The sequence below is a fragment of the Aythya fuligula genome, chromosome 9 (assembly GCF_009819795.1).
Source record: "Aythya fuligula isolate bAytFul2 chromosome 9, bAytFul2.pri, whole genome shotgun sequence".
NCBI lineage: Eukaryota > Metazoa > Chordata > Aves > Anseriformes > Anatidae > Aythya > Aythya fuligula.
Genome location: NC_045567.1, coordinates 10,417,374 through 10,441,833, shown reverse-complemented (window position 1 = coordinate 10,441,833; position 24,460 = coordinate 10,417,374). Strand labels below are relative to the sequence as shown.

Genomic DNA, 24,460 nt, shown 5'->3' with positions numbered 1-24,460 from the left:
GGTTTTCCACTTTACTTTATTTCAATGCTTTTACATGTATAAAATACACTTTAAATACTTTACATTAAAAATAGAAAATGCTTCTAAAAACACCATAATCTGACCGAGTGCACAAACACGTATCTCTGATGCAGCCTTGTGACCCACAGCCTGCTGACTAAAGGTTTGTGGGGGAGTACTGCCCTCCATCAGATCAAACGTTTAGAGAGGAGTTTCCTTTCCTTGGCATCCAGGCTGCTGATCCAGCTCAGAGTGGGAGGCAAGGCCTCTCACTCAAGCCCCAGTGGCAACTGCTTTTAGGTACCTTCTTCAGGGGCAGTTTGAAACCATGCAAGTAAAGTAGCATTCAAAGCAGTGCATTTGAAGAAACACTACTCCTGCTGTCCGAAATGTCTCACTATCTTTTCACTCTCTTTTTTCAGTTCCTCAATGTGAGCATCCAGGCATTCCAGGATGTGCTGGGATCTCAGTTCTTCCTCTTCCAGGTACCTCGCAGCTATTGATCCAACTGAAGCTGTAGGCAGGGGGCACTAAGGAGAAAAAAGGGGTATAAGGTATTCTTTCATTCTGAGTTTCAGTAAGAAATGTTACTGATCAGCAAACCACACAGCTAAATACACTTCTAAAGATTATGTCACTCAGAATTTTACACTTGTGTCATGTGTAAATGTCCCTCCCAACAGTCTCCAAGCAGCAGCAAATACTTCCAAAGCTTTTGCCAAAGTGCAGGGAGTAAGGCTGGTACCTCGGCACGCGTACCTTTTCCGTTTCAGCCATTCCCCACAGAGCCAACTGGGGGCTAGAGCTGAACAGAAACAAGCTCTCCGTGTACCTGCATAGCTGCTGCACTTCACGGTGGAACCCTGGCCCCAGAAGCATCAACAGGAATTGGCTATTTACTTTGGAGAAACTGGAGTTTCACTTCAATCACCAGCCCCTCCCCTTAAGATAATGAGAGGGAATGATGTGGCTCGTGCAACCATCGCATAACTCTACAGAAGGTCACCACAAAATCCCAAGGGTCACCTTGACCTGGGAGCATTAGTCCAGCCTCACTTAAGGTCTATATTTTGCTCCTCACCTTCATAAAATCCTCAGTGTGCGGTAACGTCTCAGAATATGGGTTCCAGAGAAGAGACAGAACTGCCAGGCTGGAGCAGCACCAGGAATATCTTTCTTTTACACACTTCCTCTTCCTGAATTAATGGGTGTCTGCCACAGTCCCACAGGGGAAGCACAGGGCAAACTCCCATCGCAGCTCACTGAATGCCACTTCAATTTGGCTAGCAATGGTCAATGAACTATTCCAGATTCTTTGCTTTACAGTCAAGAATTGTTCCTGCTACTCGCATCACTTACCCACAAGTTCTGAACTTACAAAAATAACATTGTAAACTAAGCTTAAATAATGAGTTGAAGAGAAGCTTCCTGCACAGGGGCTGGCAGGTGAATTACAACAGAGCTGCTTTCCATTACAGAAAACTTGCCTCAGTGTCTTGGCAAGACAATACAACTGGTTATTTCCCAACCCTGGAGTCTCATGGTTTTCTGGCCTTCTATCAACAGGCAGGAACAAAGGAAAACAAAAAAAAATGCTGCAAACAGCAAGAAAACCTCTCCCACTCTGTTATTGCCTACTGGCATGAAATCTCCTCTCGATGTTAAAGGAACTAATTTAAAGACACAGGAGCTTGACCATGAGAAGGGAGTCCCAGTCATCACACCAGAATAATTGTGTTTCCTCAGAAATCTTGTTTCTACCTCTGAGTAAATACAGAACAAATAGCTGCAATTTCTCTCCTACAAAGCATCAAGCCCTAGAGCTTCTCAGGGCCTAAAGTGGAACTGTTTGCACTTTGATGCCAATCCTGCCATCTGAAGAGATTCCACTTAGACCTGACAAGCCTCCACTTGCCCATGCATGAGCCTTGGAGACTTCTCCAGGGTCCCCACAAGACAAAAATACCTGTTGTCACAGCTTACAACACGCAACCAGAGGAGAAAAAACTCCAAAGACTGCTAGGGGCAGCACATCTGGAGCAAGGACCAGTACCCAGGCTTCCACCCTCCCTATACTACTACAAACCTCCCTGGTTTGACAAATTCCAGCACACCAGTCTGCATCCTTCTGCCATTCCCCTCCCTTCCCTGCTCAAATCTGTCTACAGACTGGTTACTGCTGGAGGCACTGGGGTATACGGTCCGAAACACCTCAGGCAAGCAATGAGCCCAAGTTTCCTGTGTGTTGGGCAAGTGCTTCAGCAGCAGAGCTGAGGTAGGAGGACAGAGAATGTGTTATTTTTATATTTACAACCTCCACTTGTGCAGTAGAGCACTCATTTCAAGCTCTCCTATCAGCTGACATAAATGGCTCCAAGTGCAGGGTGCTGCCTACTGCAGTCCCACCCAGAGGAGTCAGACTCACCTTACTACAGTCCCAAACCAAAAGCTCAAGCAGAATCCCGAAGCAACAGAAGCAGGTCCTGGTACACACTGATGTACATCACCAGTATGGAGAGAACCAAGTGCTTCTGGAATGAGCTTAGCAGTTACAGCAAACAAAACCTTTCCCCAGAGAGTTCTGAACAGTAATTACATGACTCCCATTGTCCAAGTAATGGCCATCCAGCATTGTTTTCTCTTTCCTGATTTACACTTGACATACGCTCACAGAACAAGGCACCACACAGACAGATCACAGACTCAAAGATGTGAATTTTGCCAGATGAGAACCCAGATATATTGTCAGCAGCTGAATGGCAAACAGCTTCTATGCAACTGCTTACCAAAGGCACAGATTCTCGCTGATGATTTGCGATGCACTTCTTAGACGCTCCATCTGGAAAACCTTTGCTGTCATCCACCACAAGGAGCAAAGAATCTGTTCCCTGCAAGGAATCCGAAGCAAGGGTGGGTGACTCCAGGCAGCCCTTCCTGCTGGTCTGGGTGGTTAGCTCACCAGTCTCAGGGATAACAGCTCCCATTTCAGCAGGCAAAGGCTGGATCTTCCGTCCCTGGGGCTCCCCTTGATGATGCTGAATAATCTTGTCAGGCTTGTGATGCGTTTTCTCTGTTTGTTCATCATGTTTGTGCTGTGATTCCCTAGTTGTCCTGCAAGGCAGGTTTGAAAACATAACTGGCTGACAGTTTGCCTCATAACAGCTGAATTTCAGCAAGAACTTGCACAGAAATAGCAATTAACATACAGTTTACTGATAGCCTTGGCAATCCAGACTGGCTATCTCTCATTTCCATACGACTCCCAGATGCACATCCAGTCAGCAGGGAATTCTCTCTCACTCTCCTGCTACTGTAGATATCAAAAGCTATAGTATACACACATCCTAGCAGTGAAAAAAAAAAAAAAAAAGCACAGCTGCATGTGCCAAATCTAATCCTTTCACCAAAAGCAGCACATACTGCTTCTCTATCTAGAACAGAAGCAGTCAAATACTAGCTGGCTTTGCAGAATGCAAAATAGCTGGGACTAAAAGCTATTGAGCTGCTTAAAGCATAAAGGCAGATTCCAAAGCAGCCCTTTGTGCTCTCCCATACATACTGGACAGAGATGCTGTTCCTACAGCATGTCATTAAAATCCCACGCATCCCCACACCGTCCATTTTCCTTCATAGTATAGAAGCAGCATCCTTGGGGTTATGCAACACTCACCTGCAGTGCACATCCCTGGTCTTGGGCTCTTCGCTTTGCAACTGAGCAGTGCCCTCGGGTTCATCCTGGCAGACCTGGGTAGTGAGCTCCAGTTTTGCTCTGGCCTCTGCTAGATCCTTCTGCAATTGCTGGTTCTCCAATTTTAGTTTATTCAGTTCAGTAGCATAGCCTTCACTGAGTGCTCTCAGGGTGATATGTTTTCCCTAACAGAGAAGGGCTGAAGTCAAAACTTCTGTTTGGCAAGATACCACAGTTAAATCCAGAGCAAAGGCTGGGAAGTGACTTCCTAAAACATATTCTACCATCCCAGTTTTGACTGGCAAAATTTTCACGGCTTTCCTAAGAGCAAATCAATTATATATGACTTAATCGTGTCTGCATTTAGCCAAGATGTGCTAATCTGCCTAGGAAAGGAAATCTTTCTCATCACTGGATGATGCTTTTAAAAACAGTCAGGAAAAGATGGACCAAGAGGTGTTCAGATGTAGTCCTTCTCGTTACCCCAAGGCCAGAGGCAGAAACATGACCTCAAGTCCTGTATATTCCAGGATTCCCTCACTTAGTTAAGATGCAAACCTTTCAGCCTAAGCTGAGAACATTTAGGTTGGGGAACCACAATGCTACTGGCTTCCCATCCCTGTTCCCTCATGCATACCTCTTGCATACCAAACTCCATTTTTTCCAGCATCTCTGAGAGATGACGGTTTTCCAGCCTCAAGGTTTCCAGCTGAACTAGAATTACCTGAGGAGACAGAGGCAAGTAACAGCTCAGAAAAAGAACACAACACATACCTACAAAACCCCATAGCCCTTTTCCACCCTCAGTTGCAAGATTTGAGCCATTATGCCTGCAAGACTGTAGGGAAGACCAGGCAACTAACAGCATACAATTATTTATTTGGTTTCCAAAGATGTCATCATCCAGACCTAGATAACATGAGCGATCTCAAATAATTCTGTAGGACTGCCTGTTACAGGTTTGAAAAGAAGGAAGATAGATTCACCAAAAATCAGAAGATTTCACCAGAAGAGTCTCAAAGTCTTTGTTTAAAGGTTGCAGACAGAAAGAAACTCAACATAGCTAGAAAGTGTAGGGCAGTATTCCAAGCCCTCTGTTCCATTAAAGAGACAGCAGAAGAGTTTTTTACCCTGTGCTCCACTGCTTTCCTCTCTGCTCTTTCAATTTCTGTTCTCAGCTGTTGTTCTAGGTCTGATGTGGAACCATTTGCAGATGCAATTGTGATGTCCCTCTGGTGTAACTCTTGTGTCAGTCTCGAGATTTCTTTTTTCATCCCTTCTAACTCACTTCTGTGAGTTTGTTCAGCCTGGCAGAGCTGCTCTTTCAACTGGAGGAAGATATGCACACACAACCCATGATCTTTTAACAGATGTTTCAGCAAGACAGACAAAGCGTTGGATACAGTCATGTGAAAACTAAGTACTGGAAAACAGAAAGCTCTAAGTAACAACCCCCCAGTGCATGCCTGTCCTTCCTGATTGAAAACCATCTCATCCCACTCCTTTCTCACACCATAAACTGCCAACTGGGACAAGATGCATGCTGTGGAGTACTTAAGATGATCTACAGTCAATGAAATCACAGCCCCTTTAGCTCACCATGCTACCTCAGTGGCCAACAGAGACCCGATGAAGTTACTGGGCAAGCACAGTAACACTTCCATAACATAACCTCGCAGTTTGCCAAACTGCCTTCCTGAGTTGGAGATAGTATCTTTAAATAGCCCTAACCAGACTTTCCTAACATGAAGGTGTCCAAACACTTTTGATTCAATGGTAGCTTGTAGCAACTAAAGCTATCCATGGCAAATTTCCACAAGCTAGCTATGCACAGGGTAAAAATATACCTCTTTGTTTTCATAACTCTATTTGATGACCACTAGTCCCCGTATTATGAGAGAATAATCATTCCCTATTTATGTTCCACATGACAGGCATGACTTTATTTTTAGTACTTTCAATCTCATTTATCTCTTTTCCAGTTTGGTAAATCCCATTTCATTCAGCTGTTCCTTCCATAAAAATCACACCATCCCTTTGGTCTTCTTTTTCCATACCTTACCTTGTTTTATTAAACTCCCTTTGAGATGCCAGATCTGAATCGCATACAATATTCTGGCAGGGACACTGAAGGTTTATTCGGTGACATACAGAACAACATAGAGTAATTTCTTCCCTAATATTTTATTCCATTAACCAGAAATATTGAGCACCTAAACCTCCAGGATTTTGCTGAGCATTACATACATTTTAGAAAACTGAAATGGATGATCTCTGCCTAGCCATGTAAATACCATACACAATATGTATACACACACACATATATATATATTGATTTATATCCATGTCACCTCAATGCCTCCCAAGTATATAAAATAGAAACAACTGTAACAAATCTCTTTCTTCCTCACAGCCTGCAGAAGATTCATTGATTGGGTGGCTGTTTAAATGTGCAGCCAAGTACACATCTCCGGCAGGATCTGCATCTCTATACATTTTGAATATGGGACAAAAGATTTTCACAAAACTGAGGTTTTTGCTCAATAAGGTTTCTACTCTAGCCTGGCTCCAGTTAAAAGCTCTAGACCCTTCTTAAAAGCCAAGCCTTTTGGAGGGCCTGCTCCCCCAGGGTGCATAGAGCATTAGGGTGGGGTTTCACGGCATATGAGCTACTCTTATTTTTTCCAGATCCTGGATTCACATCTAGGTATCAAGCCTAAAACAAACTCCTTTATTCACATACAGACGAGAACACAACTTGAAGCCACATCTCAAGTGTGGTAGCATTTATTACAGCAGAACCCATTCCTTCCCTGTTCTTCATCCTGTTGGGAGCCTGTAGAAGGCAGAAGCTCAGTATTCTAGGCTTGAATTTCTTTGCACATTTGCCCTTACAGCATCAATAAGAGTATCTCCACACTGCAGAGAAGCACTGTGCAACATAAGAAACAGGTCTAAGAGAGGCTCACAAAGTCAACTGCACAGCCACGTACAGAAACCTGAGAAACCATCCTCTCAGTTCCCCCTTTTCAGATCTTCTCCTTACTCTTTAGCATAACCCTGCCTCCACAGCACTCCCGGCTTTGGATCCCCTCTGCAGCTTTGCTAACAGTGCACCACAGTCTCTGCTGAGGCACATGACACGCACAGAGAACGGCTGACTCCACAACGCCTTTCCCACTCTCCAGGAACAAAGCGACGTTACCTTTTTAATCTCTGCCTTCGACTCAGTATGGTGTTCTTCCATTGACTGCAGCTCTTTGATATTCTCAGCCAGCTCTTCACTCAGCTGTACACACCTTGCATTTGAAGACACCAGGCTAGATGCCAAATGTAAAACAACGGATTAGAATACTCCAAGAAGGAGAACATGGTCAGGAGAAACTTTGATCTTCCAAGCAGTCTCCTATGTCTGTCACAACAGAAACTGAACTCTAACCTAGAAGTTCCTTAGCAATCCTTTGGGTTTCTGTACCAAAATCATTTTAAAAGGAATAAGGAAGCTGATCTAATAGATACAGTGGTTTCTTGTTTTCTTCTTTGTCATAATAAGATTACCAACTTCCCATGCAAACATTTGTCTGAAAACCACAAATTCAGAAAGGAAAACTTGTTTATAATTCTTATTTCACAGGTTTAGATCTGGTTCTTACCAGCTGCCTAACAAAGGCTCCCTAACCTATTACAAATGAAAGTGCTAAGCCTAAGCAAGCCAACATACTGAAAACACCCACAGTGTGCAGTGAAAAGCAGCCAGCCAATTAGCAAAACAGTCTCACTATTAAACTGCAAAATGAATAACATTTGATTTCTTTAGCCCTTTAATATTTTTAAAAGCCTACAAAAATCAGTGGGCCTGGTTAATTTGATGAATACAACACATTAGGTATTACATTATTATCCAAGTTTCATCGCACATTCAGGGGAAACAAGCAGTCAGCTACCTGTTCTCAAGGTGAGTCACCTCTGACTGTAAGTGCTGTTCCTTCTTCTGGGCAACATCCAGCTGCAGGAGTACATGCTCCAGCTCTAGCCCGGGAGAAGACAACTGCTTCTCCTGCAAGCGCTCCTCCAAGGCCCTAACCAGAAACATGAAATTTAGTTTCAGTAGAAAACCATTATGCCTGATTACACCAATACAGGAAACACAATCACTATCTGCTTGGAATTCTCTGAAAACTGCACAAAACCCAACACTAGGTGACACGTGTGCACTGTGAATACATAAACATGTCAGCTAGAGGACAGCTCCCTTTTGAGTTCAGGGTGATTGAATAGGACTGCATCCAATTTGATGTTGGCCTCCCTGAACCAGGCAGTTCCACTGCCATCAGCAGACACCCAGTAACTGCTCACAGGAAACTGTGTGGCGGCCAGGTAACATAAGCCAACGTGTTTTGACATGGCCATTGGAACCCTCTAGCTTTTGCACGTTGCCAGTGCAGAAGGGAAAGGCCGAGATAATCTTCTCACATGTGTTACCTTACCAGGGCCCTCATTTTACATCATTAATTCACTGAGAACTTCCACTGACATTGGTAAGCTCAGTATCAAAACCTGAAAGTCCTCCAGCACACATAAACACACACACACAAAAAAGAAGTAAACCATGCTCAAAAGCTCTGTGCTGTCCCCAGAAAGCTAGCTGAGTAGAAAGCTGATTCCTTCCACACTCTGCTGAGAATCAAAAGCAATGCAAACTGGCAAATACTGCAAGGAAGTACAGCACTTGTGAGAAACTACTGTATACTACCCTGTATTCCAAGTGATACAGAGCCAGCTCTATGAAAATGCTGCTTCTGTTCTCAGTGGAAGAAACTGGCATATAGATTTGGATGCAAGAGCATAAGTACCAGTGAAGCACAGATGTTACCTGATGAGGAGTTCTTTTGTGCGAAGAGTTTCAGTCACTCTGGCCAGCTCTTTCTGCAACTGTTCCTGGTGCAGCTTGGAGCTGTCAATGAAATCTTCCTGAGACTGCAAGGTGGCTCTCAGTTCCATCTTCTCATCCTGTAACACCTGCAGGGGAGGAAGAAATGATTGTTGCAAGATGGACTAGACTAGATCAGATTGTTGTAATGAGAAGAGAGGTTGAACAGATTTCTAAAGAACCCTTGAAAATAGTGAGGAACACCACATGGGTACAAAGCCAGCTTTGAGGCCAATCAGGCACTTCACAAAGGCTCTAGAAGGCTTACAAAGGCTCACTGCTTTAAATGCAGGTTCCCAACAATTCCTTCACTGACCTCTAACATTTTCTTGGATTGCCTTAGTTCTTCTTGAACTCTTTGTTGATCTTCCAGAATCATCCGATTGTTTTCAGTCAGATCATCCACTCTCATGTTAAGCCTCTCCACCTCCAGCTCGTTGGCACAGATAGCATCATTGGCCCTCTCCAGCTTGCTAGTTAAGTGCTGGATTTCCGATCGGCTAGCCAGCTCCACTGACTCCAGAATCTGCTTCCTATTGGCAAGCTGAGTCTGCTAACAGTAATCGGTATGTATGAAAGTGAAATTCTCAATAGTACAGTACATCAAACCTGAATTCGAAACAACCATTAGTTTCTTTGCACAACAAGTCACATCCTTGAAGTAAGCATGATTACCTTTCAGGGAATGAAGGAAAGCATTATTCCAGGGTTACAAGGTAAGGTAGTTCTGAAGCTAGACAGAATTAAAAATAAATGAGAGGCCTCTCTGATTCTGAAAGGGTTTCAAAGAGAATCCCAGAAAAGAGGATCTCAAATCACTCAAGTTGTCCAGGTATGAACTAAGAACAAAGCTGCTTAATATTTTTGCCCATTAACCTAAGGCTAGACCAGAAGAAATGACAGCATGTAAGGTTTGCAAATGCCATACACAAGCTAGAGATTACCCCATCATTAATTCCACGCTAGGACAGAAAGCAGCTCTTGGTGCACAATAAGGGGGGAAAAAAAAAAAAAAAGATCAAAAACTGAACTGGGTACAACCACCAATTATGCTTCGCTTTATGCAGTAAATAATCTGGTTCTAACACCCTGCTAGAATGCTCACTTTGAATGTTTTATTGTTTTAGCAGCAGACAAGAAAACGTAATAGCATAAGGAACATATGACTAGCAAACAATACATGCACTATTATTTACAAGCATGATACTTTATTTCATAGCATTTTTTCCACATAGTTAATTGGTGAAATTTAACAACCCAGCTCTCATGTAAGCTTCTAAGAATATTCACTTGGTGTATTTCCTTTTGTATAGTACCTTATAATTTTTAAGGGCTGAAACAAAATATTTGAGTAGTCCTTTACTCCCAATTTCTAAGAGCAGCAATTCCTGCCAGTTTCAGAATCACCACTTGCCTGACACATAATGCCTCATAACTGAGAAAACTATAGTAACTGTGCGTTTGGAAGACTATGGTATAATTTTGATTACAGCCTTTTCAGTATTTGAATAGTCATGACAGAAAATGTAATCAAGAGGGGCAACAGTTTAAAGTATAGCCTTTCTCAGCCCAATAAACCAGAGTGCCAGACTACCTGAGCATTTGTTTCTGCATTAGGAAAATATATAAGCTCTCTCTTATTTCCAGCCACAGAACATGCAGAGCAGCACAGAAAGCAAGTTTCACCTGTTGACTTTAAGGGCTGCAGGTGTTACAGAGAGGTGCTCATCACTGGATGAGAATGGCAGGCTTCCCTTAACTACGCTGAAAGATATGAGGGGGACCCAGCTGACAGCAGGGAAAGAGAGAGTACTCCACGGTCACAGATCTCAGCTTGACCTTGTGCCAGAAAAGCAACCAAGCATACAAAATGCATAGAAACATCCAAGACAAGAATTTAGTAGTTTCATGCTGGGCTTTTCAAAGAAACTAAGGTTTCAGGCAGTCTGTTCACAGCAACTATGCACCTAACTCACCTACACTGCTTAGGAAAAATGTCCCCAAATGTCTGTTCTTCTGCTGCACACTGAGTTCCTCTGTGCTCCAGTATACCAGCCTGCACTCCAAGGACACATCTGTTCTCAGACAATTGAGCTATCAATGATAAAAAGACAGCAGAGCAGCAAGACCTTCTGCTCAACGACTCTCTCTGCATTTGTAGATCTACTAGTGTCAGCCTCTCACAAAGCCCCTGTCAGAGCCAGCTTCAATCCTGTCATCACAAACTTCCTCCTTGCAGGAGCTTCCACTCAAGAGTAATTCAGGAGCCCATTAAGTGTAAAGTCCCCAGCAAGAGCTTCTTATCAGTGTCTGCTGTGATTGTGTCAGTGTGACTTCACAGCTGTGCTCTAGGTCAATTCATCTTGCTCTGCTGCAGCACCACTAACTCACTGAACGATTAGCTTTTCAGGAACAGCAGCCCCATTACTTCTTGCTTTTAGGAGACCAACAATAAAAATAAAAAACAGGGCTGAAAAATGCTGTTACTTCAGTACTTTGAAGTATCTGTTGTAGGGGAAGACTATTTTCCAACATCATCCTCTGAGCTGGACCTACAAGGTACATATTTAGCTACTGGCAGGTAAATAGCTTTGAACTAGATGACTTGATGTAATGGCTATTTTAAAGTGTTGTATGTCGTGGTTTCTGCCTCTCAGAGAAAGCTTCAACCTACTGCCTTCTCTGCTAATTGGAGCAGGGGGAGGGAGAGCTGCAAGAGGTTTGTCTAACCTCTGTTGATAGACTCCAGATCTTTTTTCCATACAGCACTTATACAAAATAAAGCTTATTCCACTGGGACATTAAAAGTCATTTCAATGGCAGCCTAAACTGGATTCAAGCCTGAGAGATTTCATTAGTCTCTCCCTCTTCCCTCCTCCCTGCTCTCCCACCTGCTGCCACAAACAAAACAAAACAAAACAAAAAAAAACTTTCAGCGCATATTAATTGTACCTGAATGAGCTCAGACTGCTCAGCCAAAGCCTTCCTCTGTGCTTCCAGCGATGCCACCTGCTGCTGGTAACGCAAACGCTGCTTCTCCCAGTCAAGTGATTTCTGACGAAACTCCTGCAAGGACAGCAGGGGTGGCTTAGAGCAGTACATCCACTCAGTTGACAAGATTGCCCCCTTCCAGGTCATACCCATGTTTGCTTTCTCTCTCCACCATATCCTCACGCACCTTTCCCCACAGCGGGGATACCATTAGCCAGTCATTTGATGCACCAACTCAGCGGTACAAAGCCCCTCACATACTGTGCTTGCTTGTATTTCCCTCCCTCTCGAGATGAACGTCAGTGTCAATTATTGCTGTTTACAAATGTTAAGTGCTAAAAGATTCATGGCTAGTTTCATGGATTTGTTGTCAGAGGTTTAACAATTCAGGCCGGCTTTAGCTTCCAAGACAGGCTGCTATTGAAGTCACAAAGATGGCAACCATTAACTACAGAGTTTTAATGCTATCCTCTGCTCCACAAATTGGACACTGCCATCAGTCAGATGCATTTGTCAGCTACATCTACAGGGTACATTAGAAGAAAATTGAGTGCGGTTGAGCTCTGCATAGCAGGAAGATTAAAAGACGAAACATGGCTGAGAAGTTTTATAAGTAGCTCTTCCCCTCTCAAAGAAGCAAGATGACAACCTCACCACACGGGAATTATTCCACTCACATAATTAATTACTCTTCCAGCACTTTCTTCCTTTCATTTATTCAAAGATTAGGAACAACGAAATAGTTTATCCTGTGTACTTAGAGGCCTCAATGCAGCCAACAGTCTTTATTACACAAGTAATTGAGAAGAGCTAGATGGAGAGCACCTTTTAACCAGGATTCACAGTCCACTTCCTAGTTCACTACTCAAAGTCACCAGTGAAGCCCAGAAAGTCAGTTCATACGTGCGAATTGATTAGCAATTGGTTTCGAACTACTTACCTCCAGCTTCCTGGTCAGTCGTCTCATTTCAAACTGGTCATCTCCTTGTCTCTTGTTACATTCTTCTCTAGCTTCTCTCATTTGTTTCTTCTGCAGCTTCTCATAGCTTCTTCTCAGCCTAGCTAACTGCAGGAGTTCAGTAAAAAGGACAACTTTGTTCAAGGCCACCAGGCAAGAATTAAATAGCATTTTGAGGGAAGGCATACAAAATGGTTTCACGCAAACAATTCCCCCAATCAAGGCCACACAGCTTGCAAATGAAGATTTATATTTGTATAATGAGCCTATTATACTGATAGTATCACAAAATACGCTGAGTTATATAAGAGGAGCAAGATGCCACACTTAAGTCATGACATCAGCAGCTCCAATTAGACCCCTGTCTTATCACAATTAAAGCATGACTAAAATATTGATCAGATGGAGGTTTACTTGTAGCTGGTAACGTAGCTACAGCGTGGTACCTCCTCTCTCTACAGGTGGCTCCCAGCCACAGCAGCAGCAGCAGGACCTGTGCTCCGTCTCCTGTGGTGGGGCACACCATGCCAAACAGGGGCAGGCGGGAGTCCTACACAGTTTCTTCGAGGTTAAAGCGAAGCTCAGGTGGGGACTGGAACTCTTCCACTTAGCAGAAGGAAGATCTGAGAATTGCTATTATACATAATATTAACACTACTTCATCTGTCATTTTCTGCTTAGATACACTGTGCATTTCACAATGACTGGAGCATGCCAACAGAAAATATCACTCCTCCGCCTACTGCTAGAAAGCTGAACTCTTATCAGAAGCACGAATGAGGAAAAAACTCTTGACATTAAAATGACCCTCTGTGCAAACAATCACTTACAACTCACACAGCATTTTCCATCTGATGAGCTCCCTCAACTCAATTATTAAATAAATTAATTTTCTACTTCATGGTCACATGAATTTGAGAAGACATCATACCCATTTTGGGAAACAATGGAGAAACCGAAGCTCACGGATAAACAGGAGGACTGTGAGAACAAACGTCTGAATCAAGGCCTCATGATTCAGTCCCACACACCGGTCACAAAAGGTTCTCCAGTGCCCTGAGTCAGCACAGTACTTCGGCACGTTCAATGGGAATGGACAGATGTACAGGCTTAGAGTTAATAGGTGAACATGTTTTGCCAAACGAGTCAGGAGATTACAAGCAGTGGTTTATTCTTTCAACAACCTCAGTGAGTTGGACACTGTACCTGTAATTTTACTGGTAATTGTGGTAAACTGAGATAGAAAGAATTTCCCCAAACAGCACTAGCAACAGAAGACCGAGGAATATTGCAGCTTAATGTCATCTACATTAATACTTTGTGGGTAAAACACCAACGCATTGCAATTTTAACCACAACACACACTTTATTTTAGCCTTCACAATTTAGGCAGATCTGCCAATGCACCTCAGCTTTGCTCTGCAGCTTATCCACTATTCCAGTGGGAACATCTACTGAATGAACACTGTTAATCATACTGAACAGTAAGGTGTTTTAAATGAGGACAGATGCTTTCCATCGTCAAAGCTAAGACTACCAAATGAATTTAACTTACAGCTTACAGCGAGTATGAACCAGGCCCAACCCTCCAGAGAAAAAAGGTGAGCGCTCTACTAGCTGTTCATGCCATCTACTCGCTGCTTCTGACAAGCAAGTGGAGACAGGCAAAGAGTTAAGGCATAAACATGGAATGCTGCTGTACTACCTGCAGGATATTGCGTGTGTATCTCCTTGCGGTGAACAAGCTTTTTGAGATGAAAGCTCTGAAACTGTTTTTTTCAAAATATTTTCCAAGTGCACTTAGTTTTTATTAAGCATATTAAGACTAATATGCCTTGGAAGAACAAAATCCGCATCAAAAAAAAATCAGAATGAATGGAGGCAGAAAGATGATGAGACTGCATACCAATCTCGTCTCATTTTTTTCATACAATCAAGGCCAGTTACACCACCACCCCATTTTAATTTCATGAAATGCTGAAGGAGCAAACTGCTGCTGCCTGTACCCATAGCAACTTCTGTATAAGCACTATGGTGACTAGAATCGGCAAATACAGGAAATTTTTGCAGTAAACTTCTGCAGATGTCTAACACATGAAAATTGCAACAGTACACTTACTACACATTTCTACTCCAACAGTCTTCTTTGCCACGGAGTTCCTCCCAAGTGCTAAAAAACAGGGCTATCGAAGCATAAAAATACCACTTTGTATGTGTGCAATGCTCTCTTTTTTTAAGAACATAAACATCCAAAGAATGGGAAGTTTTAAAACCATGACATTTAAACAACAGCAATGATGCAAAGTATTTTACCTATCAGATCATATGTCAGCTGGGAACCAAAAACCAATCCTCTCTTTTTGAAACTTACCTCCTCTTGAAATTTCTTTAGTTGCTGTTCGTATTCTCTAACCAAGTCCTGTTTGGCTGTTTCCATGTCTTCTAGCTGCTGACGCAACATGCCAACCTGAACGACAAATCAAAATGCAGATGAATAAAATAGAAACAGACTTCATTGTCAGTAAATACAGGGATTACTTTTCATTTCATAAATATACACAGGAGAGGGAGTGGCAAATGAATGCTAAGAGACCCTCAATCTCCTAGCAACTGGATGTTTCAATGGGGTCGCTCACTATGAACCAGAGTAAGCTTATGCCTGAATCTTTGGTTGGCTGGGACCAGAACTGCTTCTGTTCTGGCCTCTTGCTTTCAACCAGTTTCTGGCTTTCTGGGGACAAAAATGACAGTTTTGGCTTGAAAGAAAATGGTATTTTTCTCTATCATTTTCATCATATTGCCTCCTTGACTCTTGCTGATTTTATCTGATCCACAGAAAGATACAGAAACTCATTGTACAAAAGAAAGCCAATGCTCCACATCCTGTGCAGAAACGTCACATGTTGATGCTTCTACACTAATAAATAAATTTATTACATTTCCTTCAGTCTTCAGATAGAGGCTACAATACCTGACCTGCATAAAATAGCCCTCAGAAAAACTCTCAGGAACATCTTGGTCTAGTTTACACCACTAAACATTTTTCTGCCCATGCATGCAGGCTGCAAGGCTGTTGGCTACTGCTGTATCCAGATTCAGCACCTCTGGGTTCTCTTTAGAAACTCTGGCCATTCAACTTGCACCAACTTCAGCCAACCCTTAGAGAGCTGATCATCTGACTTTGGTTGAATTATGAACTGGACACCCTTGTCCAACAGGCTCCTTTATAAATTTGAGTGCTGATTTCCAGTCATGAGACAGGCTCCTGTTTTGCTTAGCATAGCTGTTTGCTAAAGTTAATCCTTTGTTTTGGCCTGGCAGTTAAACAAACAAATCTGAATCAAATCTGATGAAACTAACTAAAATACAGGTCCATGCAAAGTCAGCAGACTCTGAAACTGAGGTTCAGTCTTTATATTGTATTGTAACATGCAAAACACACAGGTGGATGCTGATCAGGAAGCAATAAACCAGAGGCAGTACCTCCTTATATTTTTCCTCCAGAGCAGCCCTGGCTGAGGAAAGCTCCTGCTCTCGAACACTCAAGCAAGATTCCAAAGCCTGTGTCTGACCTTCCCACTCAGACTTCTTGTGAGCCACCATAATGTCGATCTGCTTCATCAGCTCCTGCAGCTCAGCCTCGCAGGAAGTCAAGAACCCACCGCTGGAAGGGAAAGAGCTTCAGGTCACAAAGCAGGCACCACCCCACACAGGTCCAGCACCCCCACACCAGTGAAGTCAGCAGAACAAACCGACTTGCCCTAAAGGCACCAGCACTGCAAGCTACACTGCAGTACTGTGAAGTCTATGCAAGCCAGCTTGCAGAGAAATTTATGGAATACTTAACGCGTTCACCCAATTGTCTAACGCACTAACTCACAACTGGTATGTTTATACCACTGAGCAGAAACTTCTATTTGACAATGACCAATGAAGAGTACTTTTGAAATCCCAGTCAGAACAAATGACCTATACACTTTAAAATGTAAGGTGTTTTGCCTTCTACTCACCACATAACAAGCACCTATAAATACTTTTGTCTTGGTAGTATGCATTATCAAGGCAAACCGGAATATGTTATATCCACATTTTGTATTGGTCTTAATTGCTCTCCAGACAGAGGCATTTTATACTAAGTTTCAGTCACCAGAGAAATCTTACAGCCAAGCTATCAGCTCCCGAAAACAAAAGTTTATCACAAATGCAGACAAACCCCTAAGTAGAGGGGGTTGGATGACAACATGATAATGAAGAATAAAACATTCTCAATCCAATGGGGAGAGTCTGCTCCCTAGTGATGCTGCAGTTTCTAATTTGGTGCAGTAATTATTGAAGCCAATACAACTAACTCCTCTGAAACTTCACAAGCTGCTAAGCCAGGGACAATATTAAGGCTTGCAAGATACAGCCCTAGAGGGCAGTGAACTCCATGACGATCTTCACCCCTTTAATTTGCCTGTCAAACAGAAAGCACTGAAAAGAAATGGAAATCAATAGGTTAAAGGATTGAAATTTCTCTGTTCCCCCAGAGCATATGCACACTTCACAACTTGACGGTTTTTCTATAGGGAAAGAAATAGTTCTTAAAGCAGCCAAAATCAGTTAAATTTGAAGTTCACCCTGTCCTGCGAGTTAACCAAAAATTAGCAGCTATTATGCAGAGCAAGAACATTTCCTTCTCAGCATCTGCTAATATAACGCTAAGTCTAAACTTGATTTATGCAACCAGTTATCTGTAGAAAATATATGGTATCGGTAAACTTGAGTCACGTTCTCAGAGAAAACTATGAAAATGGCATCAATGACTTCTGCTTCATGTTTATTTAGTAAATAAAACATTTTTTTTCCATTATTGGCACTACAGTCTCTCTCTGAGATCCAAAAGTCTAGATACTTTAACCTAAGACAGACCATTAAGGATTCTTCAGAGACAAATGGGACTCTGCTGTTTCAACATAAGCAGGAACTAATCAGATGCTTGCATTAAAAACAGACAGCAAAGATATGTCTCATTAACCTTGCAGGGCTCTTAAGAAAAATATTTATTCACACTTCTAATTGCCATTGCTCCTGATGCTACAAGGTAAGAAGGGTCTTTTAAAAAAAAGGGGGAAAAGAGTAAAGGTTTTAGGAAGATGAAACATTGAAATTCTAACAATTAAGACCACAATATCTGACAGCAAGGGATTACTGCAAAGCCAGCTAGCTGAACCAGCAACTTTGCTTCTGACCCAGCTGAAGGCCACTACAGGCTGTATTTGTCCACCAGCAGACACTGGGGGATAAACATCAAAGGCCTTATTTAAGCAATGGAAGTTTGCATAACAATGGTTTTGGTGTAAAACTGATTTGGTTGTAAATAAGACGGAAGCTCTGTACTTAAACTATTTTAAAAGACTGGCATACACTTTTGCTTACATACCTCCCCTGCCCATTTCTTTGCATTCCTTCCAACAAAGCCTCCATCAGCAAATCGGGGTGGATTTAGCAGCTAGGAAAGTACACAAAAGCAGCGCTCACCCGTGGCAATGCAGGAGCAAGCCTACTTCTCCATCCAGCTGCAGAACAAACAGACAAGGCCACAGGGGAAAGAAGTTAAAAAAAATACATAATATATAATTATCACACTATTACAAGTGAGTAGAACAGCGGTCACCTTCATGAATTTACAAGCAAAATAAGGGAAAACAGTTTTTTATACAGAAGACCCAATACAAGCACGCAGCAGTGTGAGACTGCAGTGATGCTACGCTCCTTAGAGCACACAACTGCAGCTCACGCAGCAGCTGTACCAAACCTTGCCAAACATCCACACGGCCAGCCCAAGATCCACCTCTGACTGACGCATTTGTTACTTCAGACAACAAATACCAGTGCTGTGTAAAAGCAGGGGTATGAATCTATCCTTCACTCAGGTCTCTCCCTAGCCCATCAATCTAAACAGACCCCGCGATGTTCTGCTGCGTTCAGGATACACTGGGGCTTGGTGTAGTTCTGAGAAGTGCCTTTTAAAGACAGCAATCACTTTTTAAAGACTCCTCTGGTGCCTTAAGCTCTGAAGGCGAGCTGCCCAGCTGTACAGCAGCAGGTCGTTGCCTCAGCTAACCCACCACCATCCTTCAGGTCACAAACACGCAGGTACGTATGCGTGCACGCAAAATTTTCACCTGTATGTGAAGCAAGAAGGGCTGATCCTACAGGCAAAAGTAGGGGGAGGTTAAAAATGTAAACAACAGAAAAAGCTACGTTACAACGGCCCCATGCCAGAAAGCTAGAATTTATTTCAATGGCTCCCCCAGGAACCAGTAGCTCCGTAACAGAAAGGCGGTTAAACACCTGAGGATAAAGCCCCCATCCCGCTCCTACAGCGCTTCCAAACCCCATCGGGACACCAGACCTGGGGACCCGAGCAGTGCCGCAACCCCCCGTGCACGCAGGACTCCGTCTCACCCAGGAGGAGCACACAAAATCCTTTCCCAGCTCCGTGCTCAGCACCCCCCGGGCACCCCAGCCCAAGACCCAGCCGAGGGGGGAACCGAGGGAGGGAACCGAGGGGGGACCTGGCGAGCGCCGGGCCCGGCCGCCCCCGAGCACCTCAGGCGGCCCCGCGCTGCTCCGCTCCCCGCTCCCCGCCCGGCCTCCGCCGGGGGACGGCGCCGCTTGATGACGGCTGGCGGCGGGCGCCGGGGAGCGGCGGCGGCCCGAGGAGCCTTGAGGCGGGCGGAGGCAGCGGCCCCGGCCTCGGGAGCCGCCCAGGGGCCAGAGGGAGCCGGCGGGGCCGGTGGGTTGGCAGCGGGCGGGGGCCGCGCTGCGCCGCCATTACGCGGCGGGTGCTGCCGCCCGGGTGCTGCCTCACGGTCTCCTGAAGGGAATCTCTGAAGGTCGGTAGCCGTGAACGCGCTCAGGGCTGTGCCGTGGGTAGCACCAGGCTCGCTTTGTGCCAGGCTTCACGCTTCGTGTAAGGGGATCGAGCCCGAAAGCCGGGTGGCCATGCCTGGAAAGGGTGGGAGCAGGGGGAGCCGAGGTGCCTCGGCTGCGCCGTGTGGGTGCGTGCAGGCTGCGGGGTGTTAATGTGTGTCCAAAACAGCGTCTCGGTGTCCCAGGCCTGCCCGCTGCGAGGATGGACAGCGAGGTGCAGAGGGACGGCAGGATCTTGGACCTGATCGACGACGCCTGGAGGGAGGACAAGCTGCCCTACGAGGACGTGGCCATCCCGCTGGTAGGTGAGCGGCGGCTCGTCAGCCCGAGGTTTCACGCAGCCCCTGCCAAAAACAGCACAGGCGATATTGGCATCGCTGATGTGTACGAAAGGTTCCTGGGATGGGTGTGACGTGCTCTTTCCTGCCCTGTGTGCCAGTCAGGCCTGTGTGTAGATGAGGACGTGGATGTCCCTGGCCCCCTTCCCCAGCCAGTGGCCAAATCTCCTCAGAACTGTAGCACCCGTCCCACCACACACTGCGGGGTTTGGCATCGGGGGAAGCAGAATTGCCCTCTCTCTCTCTCTCTGTGCTACCCTTTGGCATTGCCCGCAGTGGCCGGTTCATTTGTAGAACGGAGAGGGTCAGTCTTATGCTAACAGTTAAAGTCTTGGTTTCACTTTATTTTCACTTCCTGACATTCCCTTTTTATCAAATGTCTTCCTACTCAGACTTCTCCAAACACATTGTTGCAGTTGCCACTTCAAGGATAGTAGGGAAAATGCTGGCACCTGCAAGTAGGACTCTTGCTTGTAATGCTGCATCCAATGCATGGCACGTATACTTCCATCCAGTGTACGGCCTGTACAGCTGCTAGGCCAGAGAGGTGCAGCTGAGGAAAAGCTACCTCTTATCCAACAAATCCCCAAGCTGAAGCTTCACATATCCCCCACCAGCACCTTCCTTAGCCATTGGGGACTGTCTGTGAACTGAGAAGTATCTGAGGATTTTCCCTTTCCTTCTTCAGTCAGGTGAACGAGCTTTACCCTGGCTAGCACTGACAAAGTAGTCATGCCAAAATTGTGGCAAACAAGAGGCTGCTAGTTTATTTTAGAATCACAGAATCATAAAGGTTGGAAAAGACCTCCAAAATCATCTTGTGCAGCCGTCTCCCTACCACCAATATTACCCACTAAACCATGTCCCTAGGTACCACAACCAGCCTTTCCTTAAACACCCCAGGACAGTGACTTTTAGCACAGAGACATTTCCAAATTTCCAGTGACATGGCGCAGGCTTTAGCCCTTACATCACAGCATGCCACCATTCTTGGATAACACAGCTCAGGTTTGGCCAAGCCCCTCCTTGGTGCAGTGAGGGGATCTCAAAGCTATGATCCAGTCAGAGTGAGACGCCCAGCACTGTCTCTTCAGGGGACAAGGCGCAGCTTCTCACTTCCAAAATCCATGTATACAGCACACAAGTTTTCACAGAATCATCTAGGTTGGAAGAGACCTCCAAGATCACCTAGTCCAACCTCTGACCTAACACTAACAAGCCCTCCAGTAAACCATATCATTAAGCTAACCACTTTCCTGCCAAGGTTTGAGCTAGAGGGAAAGATTTTACACAACTGTGGTTCTCAGATATGAGAACCCAAACCCCACTTTGCTTAGAATAACATGTTTTTAAGGCAGTCTGAATATTATAAATTGGTTCTATGATGACATTTGCCATCACGCTGTGTCCAGGTCAAGAAACACTACTGTTTCTTTCCTTACAGCTATCACCTTTTCAGCTACTTACAACACATACAGGTGGCAGCCTCAGAGCAGGAAGCCTCATCAATTAACAATAGAAAGAAAGGCCTGGTTGTGGATACACAGATCCCCAGGGATGGGATTGGCTCTGATCACATGGAGAAACGAGCACAAATTCATGGGAGACTTGATCAGGAGCGCTGTGAAGGAGCAAGCAGAATAGCTGCACAGTGGTATTTGAGCCTGTCCTGAGCATCTGATCCAGTGCTCGTTGGAGAGATTCCCATGAACGAACATGGGCTGAAATCACATGCCATTTTCAAAACTGACAGATTTTATTTAGCTCGTGCTGGGATATCCAGAGATCTAGGACTCAGAATTCTTGCCCAAATGGTTGTTTGCGGAACGTCTTGCGGAATAACACATACTCTTTGTGACCACACAGCAACACTGAGAACAAATAATATAAGGAAGCAAAATGAAATTTCACTTAAGCTGTACTTCCTCCTTACCGTGCCCTGAGGAGCTCTGTGCTGCACCTGGTAGGGGTTTCTGCCATTTCCTCTTGCTGTAGCACAGCCACACCTGTATTCAGCATGTAGGAAGAGGAAGGATTTCTCACCTGCCGCAGGAAAGTAATATGTTACAGAGCCAGTTGTCTAAATACAGCTACAATAAATGCAATATCTGTATTCCTGGCAACAGCAAAAGAAACACATTGCAAACCAGCACTGAAATAATTGCACCATACTATTATTTACTTACTTTGCATTTGCTATATATTCTCCTTCACTGCGTGTGCAGTCTGAGTATACAGCAAGGCCCCAGGGCCCTGGAAAGCCAATTTACCTTTCAGATGAAGCATCATAATCATATGAAAAGAATATTGTTCATAACTGGGCTTAGTAATGTTTTAACTGAATCACTATGTGTGAAATGTATTGTTCAGGTGCCCCCTCTGGTCTCATTTGTGGATTTTTGTATTTATTCATACGAAGTCTTAGTCACCTGCTCCTTCTAGGAAGCAAGCCTATTATGCATGGAATGCATTGTACCTTTTTTTTTTGTTTGTTCTCAGAATGAGCTTCCTGAACCAGAGCAAGACAATGGTGGCACAACTGAGTCTGTGAAAGAACAAGAAATGAAGTGGACAGATCTGGCTCTCCAGTATCTCCACGAAAACGTTCCTCCCACAGGAAACTAGCAAATCAGTCAGATTTCATGCAGGGGATGCATGAATGTGATATAAAAATTATTTTTCGTCTGACCATCATTGTCATAAGCTTCTCTAAGGAGGAAACAAAGTTCCTGAAGAAGGCTTGGATTCCAACTACTCAGTGACTAAACGCAGTTTAACATGCTTCTGTGATCTGTGTGAAACAACAAAGGCTATCTGAAACCTCAGAGCTAACATCAGAATGTTTCTCTTTACTTATGTAACATTATTTTATATCTTCTGTTAACTTATTCTTAAGTTGGTGCCAATTTCATTCTTAAATGTTTTCTACATGTGATATAAAAATAGTTTTTACTGTCTGACGTTGTTCTTTCCTTTCAAATCTCACAACGGGATCATTTGTGACTCTGAAGGCTCATGTTCCAAGTATAACGGTGTATTTTGTGGCTAGAGCTCACTTCAGAAAACCCAAATAACCTTGAGTCACTTGTTACCATCTTTAACCAGTGTGTGACGTGAGTGCAAGACTGGTCAGTCAGATTCTAGGCCTGGAAGTCACATGCAAACACAAGTGGCTCTTTGAACTCCTCATCTCAGGATTTGATGGTGGCGTTGGACAACATCTCCAGTGCTGACGTCCTGGGGATGTTTGCCAACATGCATTCTGTCACCAGTCTAATTTATGCTGAAATGGGGGTTACTCAGAATCATTGTCTTTTGACAGATGTTTGAGAGTTACAGGGAAGAGCCTGCCAGTCCCAGTCAATTGACTGATGATAGCTGCTTGGATGAGCTGTCTCGTAGGGGAAACAGCAATCTAAGGGAAGTGGTGGGGAAAAGAAACAAGTGGAGCTTAGCTTCAGGCAATAAATTGCTACCTCTTTTAATGCTGAGAAGAAAGGCAAGGGCCTATTGATTTTGTTACCTCATCTTATCTCTGATTCTCAAATGTCTTTTGCGATAGGTAAAAGCCTTCTGTTCATCTTGCATGTTTCACTGTTGGACCGATTCCTTCACACCACTGGCAGAACTTGCTAAGGAGAAAATATTTTGACAGAGTTTAGGATTACTGGTAGAAGTGAGAAAGGAACTGGAAGGAAAACAATGTTTCAAATGATTTTCTATTGCCAGTGCACCAGGAAAAAAAAAAAAGAAAAAAAAAAAAAAAACATTTTCCTGGAACTCATAGCTTCCAGATTCCACAGAAGTTTTTTGGTGTCTTTTCACAATGTTTATCCTCTTCGAAATTAACAAAACCCAATTAAAATTAATAAAAATTTCGTCTGTGTCAGTACCAAATGGAATCACAGCATGGCGCAAGTCCTGTGAGACTGACTGCTGAGCCGCGCGAGGATGCTTGGGTCGAGGTGCTTGTGAACAAACTGTGTGCTGCTGGGTGTGCCCCTGTCTGAGGTGTCAGCAGTGCCTGCAGCTGACAAGCAGCACGCACTTGTCTGAACAAGAAGGAGCTGCAGGCAGCCAGCAGGCAGAGGATTAACCCAAGAATCAGCCAAATCAAAAAGCTTACCTTGTACAGTATGGACCAAAGAAACAGCTGTGCAGCTGGGAGCTGTAATAGTTCAGTTCCTCACTGGATCTCACTGGGGAGAAAAACTGAGCCTGCACTTAATGAGGTATTTCTGATCCTCCCCATGTTCCCTTTCCCTGGCCTACACTAGAAGAACTTGCAAAGAAAACATTAGGTAAAGCCCCCACACTGCTTCTGTCTAGCAGCCCTCCCCTCTCTCACCCCATTACAAACTCCAAACCAGCCTCACCTTACCCATTTTGCCCAGCTCCAATTTCAGACTTCCTTTCTGGCCCCTGGCAGTTGTCTTTGCATCTCACATCTTCTTCCTCCTGCCCGGCAGGGACAGAAGCCTTTCTTACTTGACTTGGAGCTGGCTCCATGAGGTTCCAGCCCGGCTGCAAAAAAAAGTAGGGGGGATGCCAGATACACCAGTGCCACCCAAGACAGCAGCTGCTTGGAGCCCGATGGAGGCTCACGTTGAACCCAACTGGTACCTGCCCTTTGTCGC

The 24,460-nt window shown here is 44.3% G+C and overlaps 2 protein-coding genes across 8 annotated transcripts; one reads left to right on the top strand and one right to left on the bottom strand.

The window, feature by feature from the left end:
* CEP63 (centrosomal protein 63) lies at positions 1 to 24,331 on the bottom strand. 6 transcript variants are annotated; one of them, XM_032193408.1, is made up of 17 exons: positions 24,205 to 24,331; positions 23,347 to 23,455; positions 21,757 to 21,866; positions 17,990 to 18,125; positions 16,051 to 16,231; positions 14,939 to 15,034; positions 12,550 to 12,675; positions 11,571 to 11,684; positions 8,935 to 9,171; positions 8,562 to 8,707; positions 7,633 to 7,767; positions 6,894 to 7,008; positions 4,819 to 5,016; positions 4,326 to 4,412; positions 3,671 to 3,873; positions 2,787 to 3,111; positions 1 to 530 (listed from the first exon to the last, which is right to left on the bottom strand). In XM_032193408.1, exons 4-17 carry the CDS (start codon positions 18,031 to 18,033, stop codon positions 372 to 374), a joined length of 2,166 nt encoding a protein of 721 aa, XP_032049299.1. In that variant the 5' UTR covers positions 18,034 to 18,125; positions 21,757 to 21,866; positions 23,347 to 23,455; positions 24,205 to 24,331; the 3' UTR covers positions 1 to 371. The 6 variants fall into 6 exon arrangements, with proteins under 6 accessions (XP_032049299.1, XP_032049298.1, XP_032049301.1 ...); XM_032193407.1 differs by lacking the exon at positions 24,205 to 24,331 and having other exon boundaries at positions 23,347 to 23,546; XM_032193410.1 differs by lacking the exon at positions 24,205 to 24,331 and having other exon boundaries at positions 8,935 to 9,168; positions 23,347 to 23,546.
* Positions 19,264 to 22,781, top strand: ANAPC13 (anaphase promoting complex subunit 13). Of its 2 annotated transcripts, none has more exons than XM_032193413.1 (3): positions 19,264 to 19,448; positions 19,671 to 19,786; positions 22,323 to 22,781. In XM_032193413.1, the coding sequence occupies exons 2-3, from the start codon at positions 19,688 to 19,690 to the stop codon at positions 22,446 to 22,448; spliced, it is 225 nt and encodes a 74-aa protein (XP_032049304.1). In that variant the 5' UTR covers positions 19,264 to 19,448; positions 19,671 to 19,687; the 3' UTR covers positions 22,449 to 22,781. The 2 variants fall into 2 exon arrangements, with proteins under 2 accessions (XP_032049304.1, XP_032049305.1); XM_032193414.1 differs by having other exon boundaries at positions 19,655 to 19,786.
* Positions 24,332 to 24,460: the final 129 nt, after the last annotated feature.

What these genes read in the sequence shown, in the direction of transcription:
- ANAPC13 (XM_032193413.1), top strand. Translation starts at nt 19,688, where the DNA reads ATGGACAGCGAGGTGCAGAGGGACGGCAGGATCTTGGACCTGATCGAC. An exon ending in AGGACGTGGCCATCCCGCTG is followed by an intron (nt 19,787 to 22,322) that starts GTAGGTGAGCGG and finishes GTTTGTTCTCAG; the next exon opens with AATGAGCTTCCTGAACCAGA.
- CEP63 (XM_032193408.1), bottom strand. Translation starts at nt 18,033, where the DNA reads ATGGAGGCTTTGTTGGAAGGAATGCAAAGAAATGGGCAGGGGAG. An exon ending in TAAAGAAATTTCAAGAGGAG is followed by an intron (nt 12,676 to 14,938) that starts GTAAGTTTCAAA and finishes GAACTCCTGCAG; the next exon opens with TTAGCTAGGCTGAGAAGAAG. An exon ending in ACAAAAGAACTCCTCATCAG is followed by an intron (nt 7,768 to 8,561) that starts GTAACATCTGTG and finishes GTTTCTGGTTAG; the next exon opens with GGCCTTGGAGGAGCGCTTGC.